This window comes from Carcharodon carcharias, chromosome 21, assembly GCF_017639515.1.
Source record: "Carcharodon carcharias isolate sCarCar2 chromosome 21, sCarCar2.pri, whole genome shotgun sequence".
NCBI classification, from domain to species: domain Eukaryota; kingdom Metazoa; phylum Chordata; class Chondrichthyes; order Lamniformes; family Lamnidae; genus Carcharodon; species Carcharodon carcharias.
The window spans coordinates 68,908,206-68,924,504 of record NC_054487.1 but is presented as its reverse complement, the minus strand read 5'-3'; the positions used below and the strand labels follow the sequence as shown (position 1 = coordinate 68,924,504).

At 38.2% G+C, this 16,299-nt stretch overlaps 1 protein-coding gene across 6 annotated transcripts in view; it reads right to left on the bottom strand.

Annotated features, from left to right (window-relative positions):
• LOC121293421 (zinc finger C3H1 domain-containing protein-like) overlaps positions 1 to 16,299 on the bottom strand; it is an 80,518-nt gene that overhangs the window by 28,417 nt on the left and 35,802 nt on the right. For all 6 annotated transcript variants that reach the window (XR_005946511.1, XR_005946513.1, XR_005946512.1 and 3 more), the window contains exons 16-23: positions 15,111 to 15,220; positions 12,576 to 12,707; positions 11,912 to 12,033; positions 11,590 to 11,691; positions 10,741 to 10,866; positions 8,374 to 8,560; positions 2,947 to 3,133; positions 2,249 to 2,440 (exon numbers count right to left, since the gene is read on the bottom strand). Coding sequence is in view for 2 of the 6 variants with exons in the window: in XM_041216499.1 (XP_041072433.1) it covers positions 2,249 to 2,440; positions 2,947 to 3,133; positions 8,374 to 8,560; positions 10,741 to 10,866; positions 11,590 to 11,691; positions 11,912 to 12,033; positions 12,576 to 12,707; positions 15,111 to 15,220 (1,158 nt within the window). In the remaining 4 variants the exon portion in view is untranslated. The remainder of the gene's footprint in view (positions 1 to 2,248; positions 2,441 to 2,946; positions 3,134 to 8,373; positions 8,561 to 10,740; positions 10,867 to 11,589; positions 11,692 to 11,911; positions 12,034 to 12,575; positions 12,708 to 15,110; positions 15,221 to 16,299) is intronic.

The window sequence follows — 16,299 nt, the reverse complement described above, 5'->3', positions numbered from 1 at the left end:
CTGCAAGGTTAGACAACTAGAGTCAGTAAAAGGCCAGTAGAGCCCAATTCGGTCCCAATACCTCAACTTGCTAATAAAAAGGATCTTGGGTTTTCAATTTAGAATTTTATCACCAATGAGGCAACATTACGAAGGACATCTTTTCTAAACTTTCAGGCCCATTAAATTCGAAGAGGCCAAATGAAAATAACCAAGAAATAACTGGAAATAGACCTTGAGTTGCACAGGGTTGGGAGCTTTATTTGGCCCACAACCAGAGTTGGTACAACCCTCCTCAATAGCATCTAGCAATTCATCATCCTCCAATGATGGTGAAACTGTAAGAAACAGGACAGAGCAAATGTAATCAGAATACCTGCATAAACTTAAAATCATCAAGTTCCCCTCCAAGCCACTCACCATCCTGACTTGAAATAGATCGGCGTCCTTCACTGTCGCTGGGTCAAAATCCTGGAACCCCCTTCCTAACAGCATATTGGGTGTACCTACACTACATGGACTGCAACAGTTCAAGATTGCAGCTCAGCACCACCTTCTCAAGGGCAATTAGGGATGGGCAGCAAAATCCACATCCCTTGAATGAATTTTTAAAAAATTATAAAGGAGGAAAAGCTCAGACCAAGATAACCATTTTAAAACTTATAACTTCAGGCCAGTTTATTGAATGAACAAAACTCACCAACCTCTTTCCGCAGGTTAAATCAAAAGTTATCTCCAAGTCTTAAAATTATAGAATGATGCAGCACTGAGGGTGGCATTCAACCCACTGTGCCTGTGCTGGCTCTTTAATAAAGCTGGCCAACCCCAGTCCCACTCCCCTGCTCTCTCTCCACGGCTCAGCACATTTTTCCCCCTTCAAGTACTTATCCAGTTGTTTGCTTGTGAACATTATTATTCAATTTTCTTCCACCATACTTTCAAGCTGTGCATTTCCAATCATTACAAATTACTACGTAAAGAATTATTCCTCCAATTGCACCTGATCCTTTGTTAATCAGCATAAATCTAAAGCTTCTGGTTAGAGACGTTCCTGAATAGTTTCTATTCATGATTTTGAACACCTCTATCAAATCTACTTTTAATCTTGTCTGATGTAAAGAGAGCATCCTCTCCAAAGCCTTGACATCTTTCCTAAAGTGTGGTGCTCAGAATTGAAAACAATAATCCAACTGAGGCCTAACCAATGTTTTATAGAACTTTAGCATAACTTTCTTGCTTTTGTACTTTGTGCCTCCAAAAACTAAATCAAGGGCCCCCTGTGCTTTACTTTTTTAAAAAGTCTGATCAACTTGATCAATGTCCAGCACCATTCATGACTCCTCAGATACTGAAGCAGTCCATGTCCAAATGCAGCAAGTCCTGGACAATATCCAGGCTTGGGCTGACAAGTGGAAAGTAACATTCGCACCACACAAGTGTCAGGCAATGACCATCTCCAACAAGAGACAATCAAACCATTGCCCCCTGATGTTCAATGGCATTGCCATCAACGAATTCCCCACTATCAACATCCTGGGGGTTACCATTTACCAAAAACTGAACTGGACTAGCCATATAAATACTGCAGCTGCAAGAGCAGCCTGTCTGAGGCTAGGAATCCTGTGACGAGTAACTCACCTCCTAACTTTCCCAAAGCATGTCCATCATCTACAAGACATTGGTCAGGAGCGTGATGGTATACTTGCCTGGATGAGTGCAGTTCCCATAACACTCAAGAAGCCTGACACCATCCAGGACAAAGCAGCCCGCTTGATTGGCACCACATCCACAAATATTCACTCCCTCCACCACTGATGCATAGTGGCAGCAGTGTGTACCATCTACAAGATGCACTGCAGAAATTCACCAAGGCTCCTTCAACAGCACCTTCCAAACCCATGACCTCTACCATCTAGAAGGACAAGGGCAGCAGATAGATGGGAACACCAGTACCTGGAAGTTCCCCTCCAAGTCAATCACCATCCTGACTTGGAAATATATCACTGTTCCTTCACAGTTACTAGGTTAAAATCCTGGAACCTCTCTTCTCAACAGCACTGTGGGTGTGCCTACACCACATGGACTGCAGCGGTTCAAGGTGGCAGCTTACCACCACTTTCTCAAGGGCAACTAGGGATGGGCAATAAATGCTGGCCCAGCCAGCGATGCCCACATCCCATGAACAAATAAAACAAAAACTTGTCCTGCCACCTTCTCTGTGTACCAGACCATTTAATTTCATAGTTATAATGAATTCCAAAATACAAACCTGAAAAATGGCCAGTGCATTCTGCTGCCTTCCACTAAAGAGACTTAATTGTACCCAGAAAAGCAGGGATTGAAGTAGTTGAAAAGACAGAATTTCCGATTTTCCAGATCTTTCTATCGTTTCCATCAGGAATTGCACAATTCGGCTACACACATAGTCTTTTCCATCAAAGGAGTTCTCTAGCATTAAATACTGCAATCAGAAAAAAAAACATGGTTCTAATGAAAGATCTATTCTTGGACATTCCAAAGTGCTTCACAGTCATTGAATTACTTTTGGATTCTAGTCAGTCTTGTTAGGTAGGGAACACTGCAGCTAAATCACAAACAAAAAAACAAGTTAAAAATGCTTTGACAATTGAAGGTTAAATTTTGACTAGAACACTAGGAGAATCTCCCCTGGTCGTTTAATAGTGTATGGGATCATTTACATAAATCAGTATAGATAGACAGGGATTTAATTTAACATTTCAACTGAAAAATGGTACTTCCAACAATACAGGACTTCCACAACACTGTAGAATATGCGCTCATGTCTTGGTGTGGAACTTTGAATTCAGAGTAAGTGTACTACCATTAATGCAGGCTGACTCGTGCAGGAAATGAGAAATGATGTTACACAGTACCCATGTTAAATGAAGTTTATATGTGTGTGTCACTTCTAATATGAAAAAAACCTCAGAATTTCAAAATACTTACAGTCCACCAAACTACGTTTGTAGAAGCATACTGTACAGCTGTCTCACACATTTCTTGAACCTCTTCCTTTGTACCTCGTTTTGAAAACAAGTTGAGATAATGGCACCAAATTTCAGGATTTGCTCTGTTAATTTCAAGTGCTCGAGCTAAAGCATTCAATGCAGCATCTAAACATTCTGTTGGAGTCCTAGAAGAAAGGAGTTAAATTAATTGTAAAGCACCTAAATGTGAGTTTCTCCAATACAAATTTTACTATCAAGTACGAAAATGCAGGCACCATTCCTATAATTACCACGTGCTAACTCTAATCATTTATTGGAAGGGAAAAAGATGCCAGGCAACACAGCATACTTTTCGAAGGGGAAAGGCAGGATTGCCCCCCCCCCAATCTGGGGTGGGGGTGGAGGAAAGATACACAGAAAAATAATCTTTACACTGCACACCTCCGAAGCATCCATGTTAAACTTTCTAAAACAGAATGCATCAGTGCCACCTACTGACAAAAAGCAGCACGCCTAAATGAAGATTTTAAAGAACTAAGTGACTGCAGCAAGTAGCACTGAAGAGGTGTTAATCTGGTAGCAGGTTTTGGTGAAGTGTAACTGCCCAATGTTAAGTTAGGTAATTCAAAACATTGGTCCAGAATTTTTAGGGTTTTTGATGGTGAACTGCTTACATTTCCCTCTGAATCTGACCACAATTTCAGGATTTATCACAACCGCAAAAACATGGAAATCCTGTAGCTACAGTCTGTCATTGACGACTTCGCCACTGGTTGTACTGCACTCCCCTTTGCTGTCGACATTGCTGGTAGAAACACTGTGAAGGCTTAAGCCTTGTTTAATGAGATGTAACTGGAGTTTCATTGTCAGAATAATAACTACTGTTGAGTGACTGATTAGGTCCTGAACAAATCAATTTATTTGCGGAATGTTGTTAAACATCTCCATTATGATTAACTACTAGGCTTTTAAAAACTAGATTTTTAAAAAAGTTTGTTCATAAAATTTCAGCTTCTACCTTAATCCCACATGTATGTTCCAATCTTTATTTAGCACTCTTAAAATTTTTATAAAGTGATTGAATTGGTGTTCATTTCCTGGTTGGTTGCCTGAGAGAATTGTTCATTGTGACTGATGGCTTGGACAGCTTGATGACATTACTGCAGCTCGACATAGTGTATCCCCATTAAAGAATGCTACAATCAATTGCAGAGTGTTAAAAGTTCTCACCACAGAAATCGCTAGATTGCTCAATTAAGTCCTTGCTTTACATGTCAGTGGCAAGTACTCTTGCTTTCCACTGACCACAAACCCCCAGTCAATGCTTAGGGTCTTGTCCAGTTCCTAAGCGTGTACAGATAAAGCTCAACACTAAGGAACAACCGTAACCCCCAAGTCATACCAAATTAATAAACAATCTTTAGATGACATTTCTAACAGCGCCTTCTAAGTAAGACTGGATAAATATTTTCTTCAGTCTTTTCCTCACGAAAATGTCTGCCACTTTTAGTAACCAGTAACTCCAACTGGAAAAAGTGAGAGTTTTGTTCTATGCCAACAGATGTCCATTGCATTGCTCACCAAGAGTTAGAGAGTATTTGTTCAATGCCACCCGTGACCATGTAAACTGCTCCAGCATTTCCCATCAGTAGATCCTATTACTTTACCCACACCACAAAAGAAATTTAAAAACAATGTTTTTTAATATTTGAGGTTTTTTTTGATTAACTGAAGTTTAAAATTAAGGTACTTAAATTACATGCAATAATTTTAAGCATTGTTACAATCTCATGGTGCTATCTGCACTAACATTTAAAACAATACCTTTCTTAAACTAAAAACAATCAAGATTGCACAGCACAAACAATCAGCAGTATGCACTTGTAGGAATTTAAGTGCTTATAAAGGATTTCTGTTGTTTAACAGCTCAGTGGTAGCTTATGTTGACCACAGGCTTGGTGGAAAGACCCAACACCAGGATCAAGGTTAGTACGCAGGTACTGCAAGTAATTCGGAAAGCTTAATAGAATGTTATCATTTATTCTGAGGGGAACCCCAATACAAAAGTGAAGAGGTTATGTTTCAGTTATACAGGGCGTTGGTGAGACCATATTTGGAGTACTGTGCACAGTATTGGTCTCCTTATTTAAGGAAGGATGTAAATGCATTAGAAACAATTCAGAGAAGTTTTACTAGACTTTTACCTGGAATGGGCAGGTTGCCTTATGAGGAAAGGCTGGACAGGCCTCCAGTATCCACTGGAGTTTAGAAACAGTAAGAGGCGACTTTGGTTGAACCATATAAAATCCTAAGGGGCTTTGACAGGGTAGATGTGGAAAGGATATTTACTCGTGTAGGAGAATCTAGAACTAGGGGTCACTGCTTAAAAATAAAGAGTTGCCCATTTAAGACACAGATGAGGGGAATTTTTTCTGAGGGTCGTGAGTCTTTGGAACTCTTCCTCAAAAGTGGTGGAAACAGTCTTTGAATATTTTTAAGGCAGAGCTAGATAGATTCTTGACAAGCAAGGGAGCGAAAGGGCATCAGGCTAAGTGGGAACATGGAGTTGAGGTTACAATCAGATCCACCATGATCTTATTAAATGGTGGAGCAGGCTTGAAGGGCTGGGTGGCCTACTCCTGCTCCTAATTCATACGTACGTATGCAAATCTGGATGCACATGCAACATGGCCCTTGAGTCGGCAACCGTAGGTGGACCAGGCAAATAGGGGACCTCTGTAAAGAGGAATGAAGGTCCCAAATGCACCTAATATTAGTTGGAAGCTCCAAAATTTGGATTTTAAATAATCCAATAAGTGAGGGGAAAAAACACTCAAACACCAGGTGAGAAATGGAAGGCAAACTGGCAACAATAGCACAACATGATTTTCCCATTACAAAATGAGCATTTTGCCAATTTAAAAAAAAGTTAATGAAGTCTGAAAATTTGTCACAAAGTAGGCTCAATGCAAGCAGGAAGTGTTCACCATATGCAAGAGATTGACTTGAGGGCAACACAGGCAATATACACACACACACACACACACACACACACACACACACACACACACACACACACACACACACACACACACACACACACACACACACACACACACACACACGGTGAGACACCACAGAAACTCATTCCACAGAGCCCCTTGGTAGTCAGAGGTGCAGTTCCACAGAGTTAAATTCATGAAACTCAGAGGAAGATATTGAAGTTAAGTATGGCCAAAAACTGGAAACAAAATGCATGCTCTGAATAAGATTTTGAATACTGCTTTTTGTGTTTAAGAATATTTTGCAGCATTACTTGCCACTGGCCTGATGAAACACTGTTTGACAGACAGGGGTATAATGCCATTTAATGCGCAAGACAATTAAATAAATTTCTGCTTTGTAGCCAAAACCTATTTGCTGGGTGAACATATTCAGCATTTTATAGTCAGAGCCCCACCCGCCCCCACCACACCCCCCACCCCCCCCCACCACCCCCCCACCCCCCCCCACCACCCCCCCACCACCCCCCCCCCCCCCCCCACCCCCCCCCGACCCCGAATGCTTGTTTTTTAAAAAAAGATTCCCAGACAGAACACACTTCTCTCCCCATTAGCACATCCATAAACATTATTTCTGCATCCCAGATCAACTTCCCAATGCAACAAATTCCAGAAACTGCTCCCAATGCTGTCAAATTTGAGCTTGCCCCTCTCTCGTGCTCCCAGGTGCTGGATTACTCTTGGATTTCAAATTCCCTCATTCAAGCAAGCGCAGAAGTACCAAACTCAAAATTTCTGTATCAGTTTTTAAATGAAACGATACAAGCATTGCAATGAAAATAGTCATTTGGAACATATGGAGGAAAAAATCCAGAAGAAGAAATTTAAGTCACTGTTAGTTAACACATATTTGAAGGTCTACAGAAGGAACAAATCTCTCATCTATAAACAGTAGCAAAATAAATGCAGGCTTCAGAAGTAGAGGCACAGTAAGTGTGTGCAGAGATACAGTGTTGATAATTTTAACACAAAATTTCCAATTAAAATATTTAAACAGCAAGTTGAGAGAACTTTCATTCGGATAGTGTTATCAGGAAGTGTGCATAACATGCAAGGTTTGAATTTATAGGCATATATACAAGGCTGGGCTTGAGAGGAGAAGAACTTGAGAGTGAAAGAAATTGTATGAGGAAATGAAGATCAGGCTTGCTTGCTAAATCTTTCCCCTTCCTGCTGCCATCAGACAGTCAACCAGTTATTGCCTAGGGTCACACAAAACGTTTCTTGGTTGAAATGCTGGAAGATTGCCAGCTCCTGCAGAACCATATCCCAACATAAATCACTGAGGATGCAAAACAGAGAAAGTAGAAGGTAGACCATGGAGAGGTAGGAGGATAGAATCACAACCACACTGGAGGCCACAAGGAAGGAAACTAAAAAAAAAGGTACAGCTGGAATGCTCCATATTTAATTCATAAAATTTGGCTTCTTTAAATAAAAATAGATGACTGTGATGGTGAGATAACAAGTGAATTGCTTGGTAGCTAGCCCCAAATATCAAGCGACAATATTAGCAAAATATTAATTTGCTTTTAAAGTTTACTGCCAGGTCCTGCATGACCAAAATATATCCTGTATTTTTAATTATGCCATGTGCAGTTTCCTTAAGAGTGGTTTATGCAGTACTTATACATTCTTAGCTCCAGGTGATAGGACTTCCTGATTTAACAGAGTCCTAGATTCAAATATCTTATTCCTAATAAAAAGAAAGTAGATTCAAAACAGAAAATCTTTGTGCGGTTAAGTTGTAACTGGTAAGTATAACTAATTTTGGTGCTTGTATACCCGAGTTGCCTTAACTCAATACTGACTGAAAAAAATTCAAGTAAACTTTCTATAAAGCAACACATCTAATCTAAACTGCAACATTAACTCCAATTTTTGTAAAAAAAAAAGTTAATTGAAATGCAATTTATGAGTAAGCTTTTGCACACAACATTATAGAATACACACTTCTGCTCAATTTTTTGGACCTACAAAACCTAGTGAAAAAATAACCTTGCAAGTTTGTTGAGTTCTCTTGCTTTTTCTAAAGTTCTAACACTATTTGACACACTAAACTAATGAGGAAATTCTGAGCATTTGTTACTACAACGTCCTGTACACCTGAAAGCTCTCTCAACTACTCTAATGCACTACATACAGCTGAATTATGTCCAACATGAACTCAAACTTCTTTTGTAAGTTACTTAGAAAGGACTAGTTTCTTTGAAAATACAGCAACTTATTTCAACTCTGGCTTTTTGAACTCAGCCCTGTAAAGGAATGATTTACTAAATGAATCAATCAAGATAATTAAATATTAAGCTATTTAGTCACCATTTCATTCAAATTAACTCAGGAAATAAGTAAAAAGCACATACCCTTCCTTTTGATTCATGTATTTGTACGCAAGTTTAATCCAAAGCTGCACATCTTCGGGATTCTCCATCACACTTGTTTCTAGATTGGCAATGTCATCAGTCTCTGCTGTAAAATACCGAACGTCATCTGGGGTAATAACTGCATCCAAAACTTGAGTTCCAGACCACGGATGCTCCACAGACTTGGCTGAAACATGAAGGAAATTGTTTTTGGTTCCACAGAAAAAGGAGAGATCCAAACCAGAGGAACTGAGCATTTAAGAAAACAACCTCATGAAAATAATTCACTTTATGTGATAGTCATTTAAAAACTACTGCATGTTAACGTATACAGTTTCAGAAATGTCACCTTGTTCCCCTAAATACAATACATACTCCCATTACCATCTTTTTCCCCCTTCCATATTCCTGGTTGAAGCACCAGTTAAGTCAAATCCCCAAGTTAAACCCCAGTTGGTCTTGCCAGAAAAAGCTATGTTGTCATAAATTTACTTTAATTTACTGTGACTCACAAAGCCACATCCTATTACTTGTGTATCAACACATCATCATAATGCCAGCCCATCACGTCACACAAGTTTGATAATGCGATAGGCGACTTTTTTTTTAAATGGGCTGTCATAAGAGATATTGTCTATAATGTTACTGGAAATTATTTTTAAACCGGAATTGCAGGGTGGGGGTGGGGTGGGGGGGGCGCGTTTGCGTGTGTGTCTTAATTGGATTAACACTAGCTGGTCTGGGTGCTTTGCTATATAGCAGTTTTGAAATGTTAATTAGATAAACATAAGGAAGATAGAAGGTAAAGTGTCAATTTGCATTTGTTGAATAAAGCATTCAAGAGTGGGAGTAAAATCTTGCACCTAGCTTATTTTTTTCAGCTCACTAATAAAATTGGTGGAATGAAAGGATATTATTTTAAGGAGATGTAATATTAAAAGCATGGTAATACAATGGAAAATTTACATTCAAAGGGGAAGCTAGGTATTAAGAGGGAAAGGAAATTGTGTGTATGATAGAGGCATTTAAGATCTAACCAGCCTGTAAACCTACAACTGTGTCTGCAAAGGAACTAAATTGTAAGGAACCTCAATTTGAATGTACTTGGCCTGGTGTCTGTTTAAAGTCTATGGGTTGCTGTTGGCTTGGCAGAAATGTACCTGGGAGTGAATACTTTGGGGATTTATTTAAAAGTTATTATGGTAGCAATTTGTAGACATGTGTATGTATTTAATTTGTTGTTAAATTAATAAATTTTAATTCAGTTTTATATAAAAAACTTCTTGAGGCTCTATGGTCTTATTCCTGAATTCAGAGCTGCATCTCAAACATACCAATTGAAAATATAGGTTATGACAGTTGTCCAAGTTTCCCTCTGGGATTTAAACAACTCAGCCTTTATCAAATGCTGTGTCATAACATGGACATTTTATTGAAGCTTAGACTATCGTTCTTTGTATCAGCTCGTTTAGTGGTTTGTGTATTTGCTAGGCCTGAGTGTACTGGACAAAGGTATGGTTTTCCGTTCTTAGGCTAGTTGCAAGACATCACTGGTCAAGTTTGGTTAAAATACTGAAGTGTTCTTTTGTTGTTGGAGGGATGAGTTTTGTTGCACAATGGACTGCTTAAGGCTATTGCCATAAACAAAACAGCAATTATCTTATTTTAGCCCAGAATTCACTCAGCATATATTTCATAATACTGTTGAGAGATCAATTACTACACAACCTACTAAGTTTCCTACATTACAATAGTGACAACAAAATTGCTTCATTGGCTATGAAGTTCTAAGGGACATCCCGAGATCATAAAAACACCACACAAATGCTAGTTCTAAGTCACTGAACTTAAGTGAACTTTGTATACTTCACTTTGCCAGATTAAATGCAGCTATTTTGTAAACCCTATCCCATATCTGGCAAAGTATTTAAGAGTTCCAGTATAAGAATTTCAAGAGTTAATACCAGGTGTGTTAAACATTGTTTATTTGAATTGTTGCTAGGAAAATACTGCCGGCCTTTGAAGGCCAGATTTATTGATGTATTTTTATCTGGAGTGAAAGAAAGGAGGGAAAATTCCACTTATACAATAAACACTGTATAATCTACTAATCAGGACAATCTGCTATCAAAGGACACATGGAGGAGGACTGTGCTATTAAAATCACACCATGAATGAAAAATTGAACAGGTGAACCTTTTCATTTGTACATTGCTTTATCGACGATCCACCATCACATTAGTTAGAAGAACAGATGCCCACGAATTCAGAATAGATAAAAGATTACATTGTCCACATATTGCAAAAACAAAATCAAATGGCTTTTAAAACTCATTCTAATCTTATCTACAGAAAGTTTATGCATACCATATCTTATTGGTCCAGAATTTTGTTCATCATCGCTGGTGCTAATGGTGCTGCTTTCAGAAACTTGTTTTCTCGAAAGCTTGGGTTTCCATTTCCTTCGGTCTTTGAAAGTTGTGTAAGGAGGTGCTGAAACAAGTTAACATTTTCATGCTACAGTTTTAACTTGCAAATTTATAGTTTCTATTTCTTAATTTCAAACACAACATTCCTGTATCAGTTGCCAATTCTACACCCAAAAGCTTAGATCAGTTTTTAAAAAGTAGCATACGCATGAATACATTTGTTCAGTAAATATCAAACTTTGTGAAAAACACAAGTGCTTGAAGAGACCATACTAGATTATTAATTCGCAAAGCATTTGTTTTAATGAACTTCAAACCATTTCCAAGTTAAAGTCAAACTCTATTCTGGCATATTTTCCAATTAATTCAAATACAAGTTTACTGAAAATGTTTACTTTAGATTATCTTCATTTGATGTATATCGACACAGCTGTCCATATTACAACCCGTACAAACATTTTCTTTCTCACTCCATTCTCCTCTGCAGGGGCTAATTTGCACCATTATGGTGCTTCAACCAAATGTTCGTTCTTTATGGATGAGTCTAGAAGTCTTTGTTATGCTGTTCTGTCATAACACGCATTCAGTGCGGAGGCCAATTCTTAACTCAGTTCAGGGGCAGGTGCACTTTTGTTGAAGTACAAGCAGGACTAGCAAGACGGAGGTTAGATGTTCAAATTCCACCACTAATAAGTTGTGAACTTGAACACAAGAAGTCTAGTAATTTGTGAGCTACAAAGTAAATAATTAAAAAGGCTTAAGTGTGAGAAAATAAACTGTTACTTACTGTGACCAGTACTCTCATTCACTTTGCTAACAAGCAGAACAGCCATCTCATCTGTGGTCATACGATCTTTGTTTTTGCCAAACTGTTTATCCAAATAATTTTCTTTGTATATAAAAAAGTCAGTTAATTCCACGCTTCTAATGCTTGCTTCAAAATGCAATCTCTTCAATGAGAACATTTTATATAACATTGAGAACAAAAGAAATTAATGAATACGAGATGATCAAATTTTGACTACTCATAGGCGGTTACATGACAAGTAGTTCACATTTTATAAATTATAACAATTTGCATAAACCAGACAGTAAATCAATTTTATTACCTGCTGCAACCCTGATTTCTTCATCTGTACTAAAGTCTGAACATTTAATCAGAGATAAATTGTAGGAGAGAAGATCTTGAAATAACTGGCATTGATTTAAAATGCAGTCTCTCATGTGCTGCCTAGACATAAGAAAAATATATTCTAGATTTTAATATATTTATAAACCCTTCTCGTCCCACATTATCAAACATGACATTGAAATGGGTGCAAATTAACTTTTGTAATGATAAGGCCTCAAGTTCAGGCTACTTTTGCATTTTCAGGGCCAGAATCGAAAATTGTTGCAATTCTGAAAATTAACTTTTTAAGTAAACAAAGCGGAGAAAGATTAGTTTCCAATTCCTAATAAAGCACTGTAACCTCATAGATGTTCTGGTGATTAAGTAATCAATTCACATTGACAGAGGTCATAAATCTAACCTTTAGTCTCAAGTTCATGTATATCATAAAAATAATTAATATAAAGGGAGTTTACTATACTCGTTCCATTTTAAGAAAAACAGAGCATTACATTGTGTAAACATATAGCTAGGGAGTCACGTTTATAGAAGTTTGTGCTGGAACACTTACTGCCAAAGTATTCTGTAAATTTCTAAGTGCATCATTGATTTTATTGAACTAATTTAATATTTACTTGTAAGATCAAACACAATATACATACCACTGACAATCATCATCATTGCATGTACCAGTTAAATCAAAACGACAGAAACACTGTTTGGGCTCGATCAAGTTGCTATAGGAAACTGAACTAATCAGAAGTTTCTCCTTGTTTCGAAAGTAAGGACTGAATCTGTGGAAAGAGATTTAAAAGTTTTTGAAAAAAAAACAATCTAGGACAAACTTTGGCAGCCCTCGAAAACTAAGGAAATAAACCACATTTCAGTCTTAAACTACCTTAGTGATAATGTAAAAAATATTTCAGTTAGTCATTTGCCAATTTTAAATGTGCCGATTTACTAGCAACTGAATTTTCTCTAATGCTTGAATACAGTAGAATTATATATGAAACGTTCTATGTATCAAAATAAGAATAAATGCTACAAAATTGGATTTGCTATATTGAGAGCAACTGTCAATGGAGTACTGAATTTCTAAAACCGAATTGATGTTTTGGTCTACCCAATCCTTCCTCAGCAATTCTGTTTTAAATTGAATCAGTTAACAAATCACCTAACGTAGTTGGTCCCATCTCCTTCAATGCAGGCTTAATTAAACTATATCATTTGTCACTGTGATATCTGCTGTCCATGAAACAACTAGCAGACAGAGCATTTCCACTGGTGGAGAAGTGCAAAATTAGAGACCTTTGTTAAACAGCCACCAAGAACTCAATTAGAGAATTTAGAAGAAGCTTCATTACCAAATGTGAAAATGTGAAACTTAGCACCACAGGGAGTGGTTGAGGCAAACAGAGGAGATGCAACTATAGGGGAGCTAGATAAGCATGGGGATAGGTTATGCTGATAGAGCTAGTTGAGGAAGGACTGGAGGTGGCCCAAATTGTTGGCAGGGACTCAAAGCTGAATGGCCTGTTTCTGCAGTTTATTCTAAGTAAACATACAAACAGTCTGCTCAGCTAACATACATTCTAAAGTGTTGCTGTGACAGAATAGAAAGGTTGCTCTTTTGTATTGATGGTAATAACAGAAATTTAAAGGCACTTTACCTCAGAAATACCCACAACTGTCAGTAATGAAATGCTAAAATTGTCTTTTTTATGAAGTATACTTTCAGATACAGTACATGCTTTAGCAAACACAAAAGTACAGCTCTCTGTCTCACGCATAATGTTTTAGAAAATAAGTTTATCTATTGCAATGATAGGAAGATCACCTTGTGCATGCACAAAATTTTAAATAGACTTAGAAAAATGTTGACTAACATTACTGCAGCTCCCTTTGTTCTAGTACATGAAATCTCCAACAAGAGAGAATCCAACCATCACCCCTTGATATTTAATGTTACCATCACTGAATCCTCCACTATCAACATCCTGGGGGTTAACATTGACCAGAAACTGAACCGGACTAGCTACATAAATACTATGGCTTCAAGAGCGAGTCAGAGGCTAGAAATCCTGTGGTGTGTAACACACCTCCTAACTTCCCAAATCCTGTCCAACATCTGCAAGGCACAATTGAGGAGTGTGATGCAATACTCTCCACTCGCCTGGATGAGTGCAGCTCCAACAACACTCAAGAAGATTGACATCACTCAGGACGAAGCAGCCTGCTTGATTTGCACCCTATCCACAAACATTCCTCCACCACCAATGCACAGTGGCAGCAGTGTGTACCATTTACAAACTGCACTGCTGGAACTCACCAAACCTCCTTAGGTAGCACCTTCCAAACCCATGACTGCTACCATCTAGAAGGACAAGTGCAGCAGATGCATGGGAACAGTGTTACCTGGAAGTTTCCCTCCAAGCCACACACTACCCTGACTTGGAAATATATAGGCGTTCCTTCATTGTCGGGGGTCAAAATGCTAGAACTCCCTCCAAACAGCACTGTAGGTGTATCTACACTTCATTGGCTACAGCAGTTCAAGGCAGCAGCTCACCTTCACCTTCTCAAGGAAAGGCCTATATTCCATGAATGAATTTAAAAAAAGCACCACAGAAGAATTTGTAAAATGCATGTGTCTTTTTGGTATTGTGCATCCCTTTGGTAAATATCGCATTTATTTTCTTTAACCTTTTATTCACCATAACTTTTTATTTATTTTACCAAACTGAATTTGGCTTAAACAATGTTAACCAGTGGTCCCACACACAGTTGCTGGCCAATCATCCTTACAGCCAAAAATTCACTATAGATAGTCAAGGGAGAATTACTATTATAACATTACCTCTAGCTTTAACAGAAATAAATGCTCCTTTGTTTCAATGGCATTTAATCCAGAAACTAAACTGCTTACTGGTTATGTAAACCCATTTTAAAAGAAATGTTTCCTTATACACCTTAGTTCTGAGAGACTTGGTGGATGTAATGGGTTTTCATACACAATAGTCAAATGCACATTCTGCCAAATTCTGCTTTTATAGTTCTGGTTTATGTCAAAGTGAACTATAAAATTATTTTTCTTCTTTGCCATTTCAATTCCAAATAATTTAAATTCCAACTAAATAGTTTTACCAGAACTTTTTACAAAATGTTAAAGTATTCAACAATATATTTTCATTTCATACCTGTAAGATTTGAAGACCAAAAGAGGGCTATTATACGGTTCAAATGGAGTTGGTTTCAAATCAACTTGTCTTGACTGTGCCAATACTACGTCCAAATCCACAGGAATCTCCTGCAGAAAACAGCAGTTCCTTTTATATAAAAAAGTACAACCACTTCAAGCCATTTTGAAAAGAACGCTTCACATATTCTGTGCTTTAAAGAACTATTCAGAAAGAAAATGATTACTTGTAACTTCAGCAGGAAGTACTGTGATCAAGACTTTACCAAAATGTGTATTTTAAATGATAGTTCTGATCGCTTAAAATAACCTTTTCAACAAAACTGCAATTACATTCTATGTCAGTAAAAGGTAATTTCCTCATTAGTTAGCTTTTGTCCGTGGTTAACTGAGTAATACTACCAGTAAGGAAATTTCCAGCAGTTTACCTAGGTTGTAATAGTTTAGTGTTCTTAATTGTTTATATCCACAAATACTTTTCTAACCGCATGCAATGAATTCCAATTTTAAAAGCAATCCTCTAAATGTTAATAATTAAATATGTAAGGATTGTCTGATGAAAGCTTTGATCATAATACAACATCCAGAAAAAATTACTTTTGAATTCCCCAGTAAGACTAGGGGCAGGATCTTCCGGTTGGCGAGCAGGGGCAGGGCCCGCTTGCCAACACTTAAAATGACATGGGATGACGTCGGGTGGAACTCCCACCATCACCCTGCTTTATTTCCATTTTTAGGTCGGCAGGGGCACAGCCAAGTCAGCTGCATGCCCACCGACTTGTCAACGGCCTAATGAGGCCATCAAGACACTAATTAAAATCATTAATGGACCTGCCCGTCCAACCTTAAGGTTGGTGGGCAGGCCAGGAGCCCTAGCAAGCTTCAGAAAAAGCATGAAACCTCATCCACGGGCAGAATGAGGTTTCATGAGGGTATTTAAATTTTTAATAAAGGTTTCAGTTGAAGTTATGGACATGTCCCAACTCATGTGACAAAATAATCATTTTTATTGCAAATTTTAATTCGGAGCCAATCTCCCTGAGGCAACACTTAGCCTTAGGGAGATCAGTGCGCTCTCTTGTGCACATGCGCAAAAGAGCGCACTCCCGGCTGAGGGAATCCCCCCCCCACAACCTGCACAGGGAGCGCATAGCACTTCCTGGTGGGCATCATGTAAAATGGTGGCGCAG